At 35.9% G+C, this 17268-nt stretch overlaps 1 protein-coding gene across 1 annotated transcript in view; it reads left to right on the top strand.

Annotated features, from left to right (window-relative positions):
- The window catches only part of LOC117336414, a 30362-nt gene extending 15635 nt beyond the window's left edge, over positions 1-14727 (top strand). Inside the window, exons 2-5 of the mRNA XM_033896924.1 lie at positions 3943-4046; positions 6524-6634; positions 9065-9221; positions 14169-14727. Coding sequence (XP_033752815.1) covers positions 3946-4046; positions 6524-6634; positions 9065-9221; positions 14169-14216 — 417 coding nt within the window. The 5' untranslated portion in view covers positions 3943-3945 and the 3' untranslated portion in view covers positions 14217-14727. The remainder of the gene's footprint in view (positions 1-3942; positions 4047-6523; positions 6635-9064; positions 9222-14168) is intronic.
- The last annotated feature ends 2541 nt before the right edge of the window (positions 14728-17268 follow it).

The raw sequence follows: 17268 nt of genomic DNA, 5'->3' as shown, positions 1-17268 counted from the left end.
CTACAATCCATCCTCAGAACGTGAAAGATTTCAAGCTGGACGCCCATGCAAATGCTACAATTACGCAGTGTTATCGTTAATCGATAGACTGACATATATATATATACTTTACTGCCATTGTTTTTCAATATATTGATCAGATGATAATTTACGCCGGAAATTTCTTCTCTTTTTTATGATTGTTAAAATCATGTGATTTTAAACGTTTTATGATTATTGAAATCATGTCATTTTACACCTTGTTTTAAGTTTTTGTGATGAAATGTATTTTGCGTAAGGAATCGAGTCATCAATATCTTCGCATAAACACAAATATTATACATGTATGGCCCTCTAGGTAGTGTAATATGATGGTTTGTCTATCATGCAGAAAAAAAAACAAGTAAAAGTCCAGTTCAATTTACAAATGAAATAGACTTTTTAATTTATTCACAATTTCAATGCATTTTGTTTACAAATGACAAGAATGATAACTCTTGCTAGAATAAGATAGAGGGTCGCCATGGGGGCACGCACTCCATTGGGATATGATGTTTTATTTCCCTGACTCTCGCGGGAAATGTGATGTTTTATTTCCCGGCCACGTGATGTGTTTCGGATAATCACAGTTATTGTTATAAACATGAAGTATGATTATAGCTAGTTACTTGGGTGGTTTGAGGGGTTGAATGACCGCGATATTATTTAATGATGGAAATGTACCCAAGCAAAGCTAATGGAGACCGCCAATTGCACAAATCCTAAGTTGGCGTTATTTGATAAAAAGCGTTTTGCGCATGTCATGCAGTAAAGAAAAAAAATAAACATAGACATGTAATCCGAACCGCATCGTAAGAGTTAATTTAACCTTAAAATAAGTATATTACTGCATTGCTATGCCTAGTAGTTTACAGTTAGCTGTTTTAACGTTTTACCATTATCTGGTAGCATACAATACATAAAACATAGTGGACATTTCCAAACGGTTGTCTAAGAGAATTGAAGATAAGTTTGTAGACGATCGAGCTCTGAATGACCATAAAGTAACAGAAATCTGGCTAATACCCCCGCAAGTATGAGTATAAAGAAACACGGTACACATACACGGTGTTACGTTAATAAATTCAAATAAAAAAACCTTGAACTGTTGTCATTGAGGTCTACTGAAATAGATATTCTACTGAAATAGAAATATTTCGTATATGTACTATTCAGGAAATGTCCTCGGTACGACATTATGTCTGGTTAGAGTCACTTTTGTCTTATTCTCTTTGTCACTAAGGGAACAAACTTTAAAAATATTGTGTCTCCTTAAAAGGCAATTTCCTCGCGAAATGTGAGATTCTTAGTCATGGATTAGCTAGGTGCTAATTTTGAAAATTTTGAACTCCACGAAAGAAAAAAAGTTGAATACATAAACAATGGTCTTAATCAGGCACCACAGATAGAGAAGTTATATCACAATTACCATACATACAATATAATTATCCTGGAATGGAACCTCCTACAGCCTTAAAGTATTACAGGGTACGTACATCAAACTGTTATTAAATGCAGTCCCTCGGGTATGCCATCGAACAACTTAATCTCTACTAATTCAAACTTAACGTACGTAATCAGAAGTAATGAAAGGTCATTGGCTTACAACGCTAAGCTAAATGCGGGTTTCGTAACAAGGGCCTTAACTAGATGCTCTAGACAGGGATTACGTAAGCTTCTGTATGGTGTCCAATTTCCTGGTTTGTGTGGACGCTACAGTCATCAATGTTTCCAGATCAAGGATGAATTAACAGAGCTCAATATTTTGTATTGTATGGCATGTTGAGTAATTAAAACATTAAATTCACCGACAAGCACGCGCGCACTTACATACTTATTTTTACAAATATACAAATGTACATGTTAATTAATTTAGCCCCCTGAAATGAATATTATGACACATGCAATTTTTGTATACAGGTATTAATACAGTTGCAAGCAATATTTCAAATGGACAGGGATCTAGACATAGCGAAGATATTAATGCGTGACGATGATTAATTTGTTATTGTAACCATAATTTTTTTTACACAACTACAACATCGTTTCGTATATGTCTAAGCTAGCAAATTGTCAAAAACAATTATGATAGATTCAATGGAAAACAGAGCCTGCTTGATCAGTAAGTTTTGATTTTATCAACAAGGACGCATTCTCGAAGATCTGCCAAAGGTGTCCCTCAAAATGTATCTAGTCATAATAACTGTTAGATTCTATGGACCAACACAACAGCAGGTCAAATTATTTAGAGGAGGAAATATTCGAAATTCTGCCAAAACGTATTATACAAGTTGAAATATATTATATATATAAATAAATAATACAGGGAGCTGTACAACTTAAGTAGCTAACACGTCTCTAAGGCGGAACAGATTATGTCTGTACATGTAATAAATGTAGACAAGGTGACCCAGAGGAAATCGACAGACAGGAGCTGAAGGTCAATCGAGCATGTTTGATTATAGTCACCAGTAACAGAGATATGATGAGTTTAGACAGGTGGTCTCTTGAGTACGTTTGACGTTAGTTACAGAGAAATACCATGTATATGTGACAGATGTATACGTAATGATACAGATATAGGTTGTACTAAATCCAGACGGTCTCTTTTAAAGATTTTATTGTAGCTTGAGATTCGATAGGTGGTCTCTGTTTTGTTAGTTTTTGGAAGTAGCGAAGCTATAAACAGTAAATTAGTAGATATATTCAGTTCTCTAAAAAAGGCTGGTCCCAGACAAGCGATATCAAGGACAAATCTGACTGTAATTTAAAAGAAAGGATGGTCACAGACAAGTGATATCTAGGACAAATCTGACTGTAATTTAAAAGAAAGGATGGTCACAGATAAGTGATATCTAGGACAAATCTGACTGTAATTTAAAAGAAAGGATGGTCACAGACAAGTGATATCAAGGACAAATCTGAATCATTAGCTGTGGGAAAACGTCAAGATACATCAAAGAAGTCAAATAAGACTTATATCGATGTCTTCCAGTGATTCAGTGATTCAGTGACTGTAATTTAAAAGAAAGGATGGTCACATACAAATAATATCTGGTTCAAATCTGGTTGTAATTTAAAGGAAAGGATGATCACAGACAAGTGGCCGCTTAGACAGGGTTGACTGTAATTATAAAGAACAGATCACTGTAGACAGACGGTCTCTATTTAAGGTTTGACTTTGGTTTCCTGATACACTCATGATTACGTTATGGTCTAGACCTTTTATATTTTCGTTGACCAAATAATCAAATAATCACAGTATCTATCTTTAAAACATATTTTTAAACCTTATGAGATGATATTAACCTCCGTATCGCGTGGGTGAGCATTACAGTCCTTGGTATTAGAAGTAGTCATGTCCACATTAAACAGCGAGTATGAGTGTATAGAATATACTAGTTAGAGATGGATAGGTTTTAAAGTCATCGACATGTAGTAGTTCTAGACAAAGAATGTCATCTAGATATGGTACAGCGATATACTTACTAGTGCTAATGATCCCAATATAAATTCACAGTGTCAATATCTATATCATGTAGTCTTTCTATATGCATCTAATCTAATATATGTTTTAAAGCTTTGTTTGTATGCTGCTCTAAGTTAATCCACTGGGCTTATCATTCTGTGAATAGTAAGGGTCATTTTGAAACGGGGTCTTCTTGATGTAGCTGGTGGATACATCATTAAACACAACATCAGAGACCTTTCTCGCTTGTAATAAAATAAACTGGATTGCCTTGCCCGAGGATATAACCAAGATCACATAGGTTCGTGATATCATTTTTCTTAGAATGCAAAAAATTTTCGTTGTTTTTTGTTGTTGTTGTTGTTGTTTTTTTCCCCAAAGGATGTAAATGACATTTATATTGATTACATAATTTTCATGTTATCAAATGAATGACCACTTACTTTCTTTTTCAGAGCATGCCAGCAGTAACGCCTGATATCCTCGTATTGACATTGATGGTAATTTGTGTTGCTGGTATGGTCAATGCCAGGCCTAAAATTGGACGAAGATTTTGTGCGTAAGTATTTATCAAGTAATTATCATTATCATTTAAAAAACAAAACAAATCCTAATTCTTGTTTTGTTCGTTCACCCCAAAAGGGCAACTCGTGATGCCTATCTTGGCTTCGTCACATCTAAAGAATCTTAAACTTAATTGCTGTAGCAATAATAAATGTCCGGGCGAAAGACGACAAAACGAGGAATAAAAAATATTCAAATGTCGTCTATTTAGGGTAAAGAACGACATCACGAAACATAAATTGGCACAAATAAGTTACATTGTTATACAGAGTAAGGGTAAGGGGGGAAATGTAACAAAGAACACGACTTTGTAATTTACTTTTAACGATCATTTCCATTTCCAAAACTATATACAGGACATGCATATGATGAGATGATATCATTGATTGACAATAATGATACAAACACAGTTCATATTGCATGATTTTTATAATAGCTCCTCGGAAATAATCTAACATAATAGGCTAACGTGTTGTTCCTTTCTTCCTTCAGATCAGCTCTAGCTCCCTGGGCAACACAGAGACAAATATTTACCATTGAATATAGCCTGAAACAAAATGCTTGTCTCAAACATGTTTCATCCTGTCAACTCAGTCAGTTTTGAAAGAGTGACAGCCATTGGGAAAATACAATCACTTTTTCTGAGGTCGATCCTGTGACTGATATCGTACAGAACTAAACACCTACGTCATGTTTAAGAAATTTTTTTTTTTAAATATTGAAAGGAGATAAAATCAACCCATGTTTGAAATATTTTCACATTAACATTATCATATAAGCATTCATCTAGAGAGAGTTAGTTATAGGAGTAGTGTGTTATTACACAATTTAACGTATGTTTTATTTACATAAGCAAATACATGGTAAATAAATGTACACCTGTCGAAGGTATGCATTTGTATTGTTTTAAATAATGAACATTTAGGGAAAACAACAGAGAATACTGATATTATAACAAAAATTAATAAAACGAGAGTCAAATATGAACAACAAATCTAAACTTGCTAGGAGCAGCGGGGAAAATAGAGTAGAGGAAGTCGGACAGATGAAGTTGATCCAAAGCAGTTTTATTTAATATGATTACACAAGGAACCCCTCCATCTTTGTCCTATGTGTTGTTACATAATGGACACCAATATAATATAACACGGAACCTCTCCATCCTTGTCCGATATATTATAACAATATGGACAACAATATAATATAACACGGAACCTCTCCATCCTTGTCCGATATATTATAACAATATGGACACCAATATGATTACACACGGAACCCCTTTTTTCTTGTCCGATATATTGTAGCATTATGGACACCAATATAATATAACAAGGAACCTCTCCATCCTTGTCCTATATATTATAACAATATGGACACCAATATAATATAACACGGAACCTCTTTATTCCTGTCCGATAAATTGTAACATTTTGGACCCCGATATCAAGAATTATGAATTGTTAGGCAATTGCATCTCCCATTCCAGATATTGATTTTCAGCTCATCTTCATCAGATGGCGGGCTATTCAAATTGCCCTGCGTCCGTCGTCCGTAAACTATTCCTGTTATCACTTTTTCTCAGAAAGTGCTAAAGGGATATTTCCAAAAAATTCATAATTTAGTTAACCTAGGTTCCATTTAATGCATATTGCATTTTAGCACTGATCGGAAAACAACACGACCGACAGGCAGCCATCTTGGGTTTGACGATTGAAGTTTATTATCGCTATTTCTTAGAAAGAACTGACAAGATATTTCTCAAATTTCATCTATTAGTTCCCCTAGGTCCCTACTTATGCGAGACATGGCCGACAAGCAGTCATCTTGGATTATGACATTTGAAGTTTATTATCGGTATTTCTCAGAAAGTACATAAGAGATCATTCTAAAATTTCTAAAAATGTACGTGTCCATTGGTCCCATGTTATGCATATTGCATTTTGGGACCGATCGGAAAACAAAATGGCCAACAGGCGGCCATCTTGGATTTTGACAATTGCAGGTTACTCCTGCTATATCGTGTTATATAAAATTATTAAATGTTTTGAAAGGAGAGTGAAAGAAGGAAAAAGAAGACCACAGATCAGTCTTTCATTTGACTGATATGAATCATTAATGAGGGACGTCATGTTCCGGGATCTCTTGGTTTTTTAGTCTCATTTGGGTTTCATAGACACCATTACTTTAGGCCCTTTACATCAACGCGTCCTAGAAGAACGAAACAGTCACGTGATGCACTTTATTTCAGTTTGGCTCTACTGTTTATAACTCTCAATTTATGCTGAAATGTGCTGATATCTTGTGAACTATCCTTTGAGACAATAGACGTTTACACATCGGTGTTTGGTGTACCTGACTAGCACATTTAGGACTCATTTCATTAATTTCCAGACATTAGGCCCTAGCACATCGGTGTCTGTTGTACCTGACTTACACATTGTAACGATAAGGACTAATATTTTTGATTTCCAGGCATTACCCCTTTGCTCCCAGATGTTTGGGTGTGGCAGCAAAAAGGGACGGGGAGGAAGCAAACAAAATACCTAGCAGAGGGCTACCGGACTATGGAGAACTTTCCTCAATGTATGTATATTACATTTACAAACCCAGGCAATTTCCAGACCGAGTCATAGAAATCATAATGCCAATACTATAACAAGCTAGTTAACGTATAGATATATCATTAAATGATATGCAGAAGTATAATGAGATTTTAGAGAATTAAGGCACTTCATGCTTTTAAAATAGGGATAGCTTTGGTTATGATAGAGACATTTTATTGGTTTTAGATTTAGGGAGTGAACATTTTACCACATTGGGAACAAGGCATGGGAATTGCAACCCGAGGGAACAGAATATTAGGTAGAAAAATACGAAACTCTCCCGGTCTTTGGCAGTTTAAGAATCTTTCGCCGAGGGTTGATATACTGTACTGGAATTAATTGTATACCATATAGTTACATAATGGCGATACCACCAAATGTAAGATTAAGCATACTTCCAAGTACTTTTAAGTGTCTTTTCCCTGAGCAAAAGATAACGTTTTCAAGTGTCCGAACCTACAAATTATAACAGCTAAAGATGTCAAATGTTTGAAGCTTTAAATGCTTTTCCCTTGATAAAGATAGATACTTAACTTCTTCTTTTTTTCGAATTTTTGTGTCGCCATGAGGCGAGTTTTTCTGAGCCAATAACAAATATATATCAACTATATTGCACTATATTGGGTGTTTTAATATCACATTTACTCAGATCAAATATAAATCAGCATGGAATTATTTCAATCATATCATTGTGAATTTAGAATAATCATAAGGTAGCAAATGCTGTCGAAGAATAACAAGTATATTCTAAAATTGATATTTGGCAAAAAAGTGTTTATAGCAAACATGTATGACACGAAGACACGATGGCTTTGGCCGAAATAATTGGATGGTCAAGGAAACCAGATAATCAACTTTCTTTGACCATTAAATTAGATATGGTCAAAGAACTCGATTGTCTGGTTGCGTACACCTACATGTACAACGAAAATATATGAAGATTAAAAACAATATTTCATAGTTCGTAAGACCATCAAATTATACGGAGAAATCTTGAATGGAACATTTCCTTAGGCACTCATAAAGACTTCTATAAACACATTACTGTGGTATAAAGCTATCATCATAACGGTACCCTATTAGTTTACTCAACTGTATAACTGTAATGTTACATGAAACATTTCAACAAATTGAAACAATAATACATTAATCCCTTCAGATCAATTTATAAGGTGACATTGATTCTATGCTGGCATTGAGATTTCTGGTTTTCATGTCGCCCCGTATGAGTAATGTGGGTTTTGTATTGCTGTTACGGGAGCAGTAACGATTCCTAAACATCTTCTAACTTAATAGAACAATCAATTACGGGCCGCTAGCAGTAGACACCCATTACATCTAGCAAGCAGTGACGCTTATATTTTAACAGTTGGTGCCTTTGTTGTATAAATACGTTTGCATTAGCCTTTGGTTAAAATAATAACAAGAATCATTTACTAAGAACTTATGCAATTTAATTCAAACAAATTATTGTAAATAAGATATCTGAATATCAATTTGAATTATAAAGTTATTTATAGATACAGGATATGTGAATTAGTGAAGATAATGAGAGAGAAAACAATTACTTCACGTTATGGACACTCCTCGTTCAAGCACGTCACTCATCAGCGGTAACAAAGACCAAGACAATAACATAATCATTACTGACATACATGTCTATCCGGACTTATGGGGAAACAAAAAGTCACTGCGATATAAAAATGATTCAAGGACAATATATAGATAATATTTTAGATTATGTAATATTTTGTTTATTCATTTTAAAGAGATTATTTGCTTGTTTGCATACACTAGCATCAATAACAGGTGGTCAGGTTACACTTTCCTTTCACCTAGGTTGTCGGGGATTGATTCACAGATAGGATACAATAATTAAAGATCAAAATCGAAGAGCGAGGGCAAATTATGAACAAAATTTTTTTGTTTGCATGGAAACCAATGAAAAAACCCGATGATAATAAAAAAAGGTGCTTCGAAGGGTAGGCGTATTTTGCTTCATTGTTAATACCTACATGTACTTATACATCTGCCAAAATGGCATGTAACTTCACGATATCACTGAAACCACATAAACAATACATATGTAGGTGATTGTGAAATCGTTAACATTGTGTAGTTTCAAAATTAAGGTCAAACAAACTAATGTACTTACGTGATGTACTTAACCATTAAAGCATCTTGGCCCTGCATTAAAAGTGAATTCGAAAGGGACATCAATAAATACAAAGAGAGCGAAATATGGTATGATTCCTTTCAAAACAGGTCCCTAAAAATCAGGTAAAATTCTGTATCAAAGCAGTTCAATGAATGTGATTTCCTGTATCTTTTGCTATTTCAAGAATATTCTTATTAAATTATTTCTTAAAGGTGCAATGTAAATGTATATATATTTTGTATTGCGTTTCAGTGTGTTACGATCCAAAAATGAAATCGATGATAGTCCAGTTGACGTTTGGGACAGCCATGAAGGAGGCAATGACGTCAACAAAGCAGTCATTGTGCCAATAGGTGTCCTGAGTAAACTCCTTGGTACAAAACCAGCAGCAGAACTCAGTAAAGCTCAGGTAAGACTTCAAAAGCAAATACAAAGATATCGACAGGAAGTGAAAACAGTAATGCTTACTAAAACGATGTTAAATCCGGATGGAAGTCTTCTACTTCATCAAAGAAATTAAAAATGTCATGTAAACCTACGTCAAATACAGGTAACGCTCTCAAAATGGAAGCCGGAATGATGGCAACTAAGCATTCATGCACGTCAATTAACCTAGAACGCGTTAACTTCGTAGCACACAAGGAAATATAATACTCCACGATTAGATCATGCCGGCGAAAGTATTTTTCCTGGTTTTCATAAACCTGCATTTCTAGACAATCTGTGTTGTCATAAAAAGGTGTTCAATCATGATCGGAAATGATACATTTTAACAGCAAAAGGGGTATTTACTAGGTATTAAATATGCCGACAGCAAGAACGTTTAAGATAGGTTTTCATTTGCGGACATTACATAATACGTACAGTATTACACGTGGTAACCATTGATATTTCTGTGGATGGCAGCTAGTTATTTTAGACGGGAATATGACCGCCATTACTGTGAATGGAGTTTTTGAAGCTTCCTTCTTCATCACCATTCTGGTTCATCTTGGGGTATTGCCAGGCTAATGTAGATATAACATCTATATGTATACATATAGGAAAAGAAAGGATTACAGCTTCTGTAACCAACACAAGAAATGCTGTAATCGTCTATAAACGCACAGATTATAAACATTTGTCCTTCAGGCATATGTAACAGTTACAAGGACTTAATCGCAAGGCCTTAAATCGGTCGACAGTTTTCAGTGTTTATACAGCTGTCAAGATCTTTATAATAAATAGTTCGCGTATAAATTCTAATGCATTAAGGGATATTTTGGAGAGGCAGTTCTCGGGCAATTCTCTGCTATCTTAAAATGAGGACAAAAATTAACTGCAGATATTTTGGATTTCTATTTGGGATCAACGTTTTGAGAGTGTAGGGCCGAGGAAATGTTTAAACAACTTCCGTTGATGGTCATACATTAAGTCCTACACTAAGAAACAATATGACCGATTCCATATCTTCGATTGATGGTTATAATATGAACTTTATATATATAACATTTCTTGAGTAAAATGGCTGGTTAAAAACAAAACTATAATAATTCAAAAGAAATCAAGAAAAGGTTTAACCTCTACATAATATTACACCGGGTATCAAACCTATAAACATTGCATTACGTACGAAAATTTACCAAAACGCATACAAATAGGAGTCTGTTCTGTAAGAAGCATGACAAATATGCTTTGCCTATAGCTTGGAAATGAACAGTTTTAATCTAGGAAATAAATCATACATAAAGTCATAAAGTAGGGTCTATGTATGACTGCCTTATACACCAGACATATCTAAAGCACAATAGGAGCCCAGCACATGGTCAATAATGAATGGGAATCAGATAACCGAACAGCACAGGCCGATCACATCGTAGGAACCGGTAATGGTATACGTAACCTCCGCTGGGTAGACCGGGGAGCTGGAGCCAGGCAGGATGATAATTAAGGCAATAAGAAGTATCAGAAATCAACATTAAGTACCAATTGATGCTCTGAATGTGATTTTAATCGTAACTTACAGAACATGATATTGATATATAGCGTTATTATTGTTCTCACCTAACCCGCTGATCGAATGCCAGCATTGCATTATCACTATGTTACGGGACCGAACGGTGCGAAAATGCTATCTGGCGCAAGTACATCAAATTCGAATTACTAGTGATTAAGGTTTCATTTCAAATCGATTTCAAATTAAATATAAACTGATTATACAGCTCCCCCTATGAGAATTTATATTAATTTAAGAGTCGAAGTCTTTATTTAGATCATTAACACTGTGTTAATTATAAAGGTACATATGTGGGATATATTGCCCATGTTATAGAAAGGTGGTTTATCATAGGGGAAAACGAATACATTACCTGATTAGAAAAATATCGATTAGACCAATACTATTCTGAAAATAATGACATGAACAAATGCAACAAAAACAAAACAAACAAAAAACGACAAAACTGGCATTCACAGATAGAATTTATTTTCAGGTGCATTGTACGTGACTAACCGACTTCTCTAAGCGATATGTTGATGTCAGCTCGTTCCAAATGCGATGGTCGCTCGTGCGTTTTCGGTGTAGTCTAATCTTGGTCAAGCCTGATATTCGGACGTGTTCACGTACTGTTCTCGTGTGATCGTACCATTCGGCCATTTTACACAACATTTCTATATATCTGTATTGATACATCATAGATTCCAAGTTAGGCATTAATATAAATAATATGTCATTCAACAACCACAGGAGTGGGCCAATGGTCCTTTGTCAGATGAATTAGACATTACTGGGTTATAGGGAAAGTTATGTCTTAGACGCCTATGATTGGGAACGTGCTGTGTTAGACTGCCCTTGGACCCGGATTTTCGGAAGCAAGGCACCATTGTTCGTAACTCAGTTGATGCTGGCGGGTTGCATTGTGAGAACAGGCCTGTAAATCATATCCGGGGGACGAAAGTATATGAGTTTGCAAAGGACTTAGCTGATTGAGGGTTCTAGGACAAGCGGTTTACTCGAACAGCCATATGGAAACATTAAGGGCTTTGTCCCACATAGCCTTTTACAAGTTTACAGGCTTTCGACAACATAGCTTCCACATGGACTATCGGATATTAGTGATGGGAATTTTATACTCACAACATACTTTTTCTTGGGTTCGAGGGGGGCGGTGTGGTGGACCTGATAGGGTATGCAATGGAAATTTGACATTGGGTGGAAACCGAAAATTGCAGTCGGTTTTGAGGACTCCACTGGGGATCGGGGTCGCGGCTCTATGATCACCTCAATTCTGGGGTCTAGGCTGTATGATCGGGGTTATCATCGCTACTGTGGTCGAGGTTGTATGATCGGGGTTACCATCGCTGTTGGAGTCGAGGCTGTATGATCGGGATTATCATCGCTACTGGGGTCGAGGCTGTATGATCGGGGTTATCATCGCTGTTGGGGTCGAGGCTGTATGATCGATGTTATCATCGCTACTGGGGTCGAGGCTGTATGATCGGGGTTATCATCGCTACTGGGGTCAAGGCTGTATTATCGGGGTTATCATCGTTACTGGGGTCGAGGCTGTATTATCGGGGTTATCATCGCTACTGGGGTCGAGGCTGTATGATCGGGGTTATCATCGTTACTGGGGTCGAGGTTGTATGATCGGGGTTATCATCGCTACTGGGGTCGAGGCTGTATTATCGGGGTTATCATCGCTACTGGGGTCAAGGCTGTATGATCGGGGTTATCATCGTTACTGGGGTCGAGGCTGTATTATCGGGGTTATCATCGCTACTGGGGCCGCGGCTCTATGATCGGGGTTATCATCGCTACTGGGGTCGAGGCTGTATGATCGGGGTTATCATCGTTACTGGGTCGAGGCTGTATTATCGGGGTTATCATCGCTACTGGGGTCGAGGTTGTATTATCGGGGTTATCATCGTTAATGGGGTCGAGGCTGTATGATCGGGGTTATCATCGCTGCTGGGGTCGCGGCTCTTTGTTCCAGGTTATCATCGCTACATGAATATGGTAAAAAGAACACCATGTACAACATAATGCTCAAGTTAGTTACCTTGATAACGTTATATTTTTATTTAAAAAATACCGTGAATCTTTTCCTTTGCACAATTGAGGTGAATCCGTTGACGTTTGGTTTTTTTCTATCGATACATCCTGGGTATACATACCGTACAGAAATATCGAATGAAACATACGTTCAAGGTAAAATAAATCCGAGATTTACCTAAGCTGACCGAGATAACCTCTATGCTTTCCCATGTATGACTGGAAAGGTACGAATGGACTTTTCCGTACATGACTGGAAAGATACGAATAAATGCACTGGGGTCAATGTACATGTCTCTCCTACCACCGAACAAAACCACTGCTTAGAAGTGAAGGTGTCCCGACACTTTATCACTAGCCCTCCATATCTAGGTTGCGAGTTCGAAACCCACGTGTTGCCTGGTACTGACCGTAGGCCTGTGGTTTTTCTCAGGGTACTCCGGATTTTCTCCACCTCCAAACCCTGGCACTTCCTTAAATGACCATGGCTGTTAACAGGACGCTAAACAAAAATAAACCAAACTGAAAGACTGCATAATGATGCGGGATAAAGTTCAAAGAATTATACATTAACAATAATATTTATAAAGAATCATACATCAACAATAATATTTATAAATATACATCAACAATAATATTATAAAGAATTATACATCAGCAATGATATTTATAAAGAATTATACATCAACAATAATATTTATAAAGAATTATACATCAACAATGATATTTATAAAGAATAATTCAGCAACAATGATATTTATATAGAATCATACATCAACAATAATATTTATAAAGAATTTTACATCAACAATAATATTTATAAAGAATTATACATCAGCAATGATATTTCTAAAGAATAATTCATCAACAATAATATTTTTAAGAATTATACACCAACAATAATATTGATAAAGAAATATACATCAACAATAATAGTATCTTAATGAATATAGAAACTGTGATGTTGTTTGATTGAGAATAATATTATGTCGCTTAATTAGTCATGCTAAAGAAAACAGTCGCCTGTAAGAAAATAACCAAAGACTTCCGCTTCGCATTTTAACCCATGTCCTCCTTTGAAAATGGGCAATACATACGTCTGCTGACAAATATTCCCCAGCTTTGTCCAAATCGATGAAATAAAAAAAAAACGTTTTAGAGAACGAATTGGTCCACCGATGGGAAGAACGATATTCGAAATTCGTCGCAGTTTATCTAATGGGTATTAATTTTAAGTCTTATTTAATATCTATTTTAATCACTATGCAAACAAGCAAGAAAAAGTCAAATTGTGAAAATTGGAAATGCTTTATCTTTTTTCAGAAGAGACGCCCAGACATGTGGCTCGACTACGACACTGGTCGAGAGTAACCTCAAGATGGCCAAAAACGCGAATTGCCTTGTTCGGCATAAATGTGCTTTTCAAAGTCAGTCTTTTTGAAAAAACTATTTTTCCTACTACACTTTCTTTATCCAGAGAAGAATGAGAGATACAACATATCTTTCCCTTAAAAGAATATTTTCTTACCTACATCATGCATAGCTTTATTTCAGAATACAGATGATAAAAGGTTTTTCCTCATTAAAATATTTTCCTAATTTTAGTATGTTTTACAGATAAGGGGAAATTGCTACATAAATGTACAAAGAATATATGAGTATTTATATGTATGTTAGACATTATTTTGTAAAAGTTTAAATGTATATATATGATTGCCTAGATAGACAAAAACATTACACACAAAATTAGCATTGATTATTGTATTTCTGTGTCATCTGAAATAGAACATAGCGAGACGTGCTTGTATTGAATTGCATTGATATTTTCTATGAATGCGGGAATTTGTTGAAAATTGAATAAAGAAAAGGAATTGTTCTCCTACAATTGCGTTATTGTGCTCTTTTAATTCCACATTTATCACACGAAGTGGTTCTAATTTTCACGTAAAATAATATTTCTTTTAATATAATCTTTCTTCGTAACGATCCCCTTGGAGAGTTCTTTCATTTCTCCATTTGGCATGTTTTTCATTACTACTTCCCAGTAGTGAACGTATCAAATTACCTGTACTGATAAAACGTTTTGAAACAATGTTCCGTATCAAAGTCAAATGCCACAGGTAAAAATGAAGCTACTTCTTATCGTACCTTAAAGACAAAATAACTAAGAGACATCTCAGTATCTCACATTACAATTTCGATCTCAACTGATGTCGATTGTGTGTATGCTACATTATGCAATGAGACTCATGAATCGCGTATACAAGTACAGAAAACGGTATTCTTATATATAGAACCAAGATCATATCATGGTCTGTACTTTATTTCACAACAAATGGTTCCATACTGGATCAGCTGGCACGACACTGCATCCGACACCAGTATTATACTGACAACTTTCCATACACTGAAAAACCATATCTTGACACAGTAGCATGACATTCCAACCTGTTCTATACTGACAATGATCGTTATAACCAGTCCTTACCGTCACACAGAAATACCATACATGGACAGAGTACCTTTAAACCCCATTCGTTCTCATATTACCGAGCAATCACAAGCCAACCTTCAAAAGGACACGTCATATTAGCACAAGACAGGCCACCAGCCCCTAAGATTTTTAATCAAGAATTGCTGTGCTAAATTATTTTACTAGATGGTATTCCCTAGTTTGAAACTTGAATAAGACATTAATTAATAAAGCTCAATTTCATCTATAATAGTAATATTCCAGAGACAGGGGACAGTCCTTATCTAGACATATAGCGACACTTTCCACCCAGTCATAACATACACTGACATGCCATATTCAGAAATATAGCGACATTTTCCGATCAGTCATAAAACACTGACAATAGGATAACAGTTCAAGCCATCAAACTGACAAGTCATGTAAACACAAAGCGTCACTTTCCACCCAAGTCAAAATACACTGACACGTCATATCTAGACATATGGCACATTTTCCGCCCAGGTAAAATACACCGACAACTAATATCTAGACATATAGCGTCATTTTTAACCCAGTTGTAATACATTGACATGCCATGTCTACACGTAGAAATAAAACACTGTCAACAGGATTACAGTTCTAGCCATCCAACCGACACGTCTTATCTGGACATATAGCGTCACTAACAACGGAATAACCAATCCCTATTATCACACTGGAATGCCAAAAATGGTCAGAATATTCCACCATGTGATATGATACTGAACAGTGTCGACCCAGTCCTACCATCATAAAGGAATGGAAAATATGCAACAGAGTAGCATTGCTATTTATTTATTTAACGGACTTAACATCCGCCATTACGGCCGTACGGCCTTTTAGCTGACGAAACAGTATATTGGAACCCACCAAGCCATATTTTGTTGTATACTGGCAACGGGATACCAGACCATCACAGAGGAATGGCGTATATAAACAATCCTCCCAGTGGTATAATACTGATAATTGATGAATCCTCAAACAATGAAACATTAATACTTTAAGCAGATATCTATACGAATTTTACATGTGTAAACTTACTGACAGTTGTCTTTCAATATATACGTACTATGAATAACCTTTATATCAACTCTGATTCAGAAAATATTGCATTACCAGCGTGATTTTCTATTACAACAATTGAAAGGTAAAAAAAATGAAAGGACCTTGTGTACTAAGATACATACCGCATATTGTCCTGCAGTTTGACTGGGCAGTTTATGTTATATTAGCTCCAACTATTAAGTAGTTCCATTAACATACATAGATAAATAGAAACAAACAATTGACACGGGAATATCAGGCACCAAGGACCACGTAAATACATAAATAATGTTTATCCCATAACTACGCCTGTTTCCCTACTGATCTGTCGTGTTTTAAATTTCGTAACAGTGTGTGACTGTTTTAGTTTACACATCACAATGGGAAATAACCTTAAAATCTCCTGTTAGTCGTATCTGACCCCCTACAAATTCTAACTAGTTATAACATCTGACCATGGACTATGTATATGCCACTTTAATGTTGTGTGTCAATGATAAACATCAATAAGGCAACGTTTCTGGATTCTCCGGCGGCCAACATCGTGGCGATACAATGACAGTATTGGGTGAGAGGATTGTCGTCAAGGGAAGATAGATCTTATAACCTTGCTGAGATAAAGTCGGATGATGATGATGGTGGTGGTGGTTGTGGTGGTGATGATGATGAGTGGTGGTGGTGGTGGTGGTGGTGGTGATGATGATGGGTATATGAAATACACACAAAAGTGACATATCACATTGACATTTAGACCAGACCTGGAAACCCCTCTGTCCCTATTATCAATGAGCAGTGTGCTCCGATCGTCATGGATCAACAACACAAATCCCTAGTCGTTCTCATTTAAATGAAAAGGTCTCGTCATCTAACATTAGTTCCAAGAGT

This window comes from Pecten maximus, chromosome 10 (genome assembly GCF_902652985.1).
Source record: "Pecten maximus chromosome 10, xPecMax1.1, whole genome shotgun sequence".
NCBI classification, from domain to species: Eukaryota; Metazoa; Mollusca; class Bivalvia; order Pectinida; family Pectinidae; genus Pecten; species Pecten maximus.
Note: the sequence above shows the minus strand (reverse complement) of the source record. Positions and strands in the feature narration are given on the sequence as shown.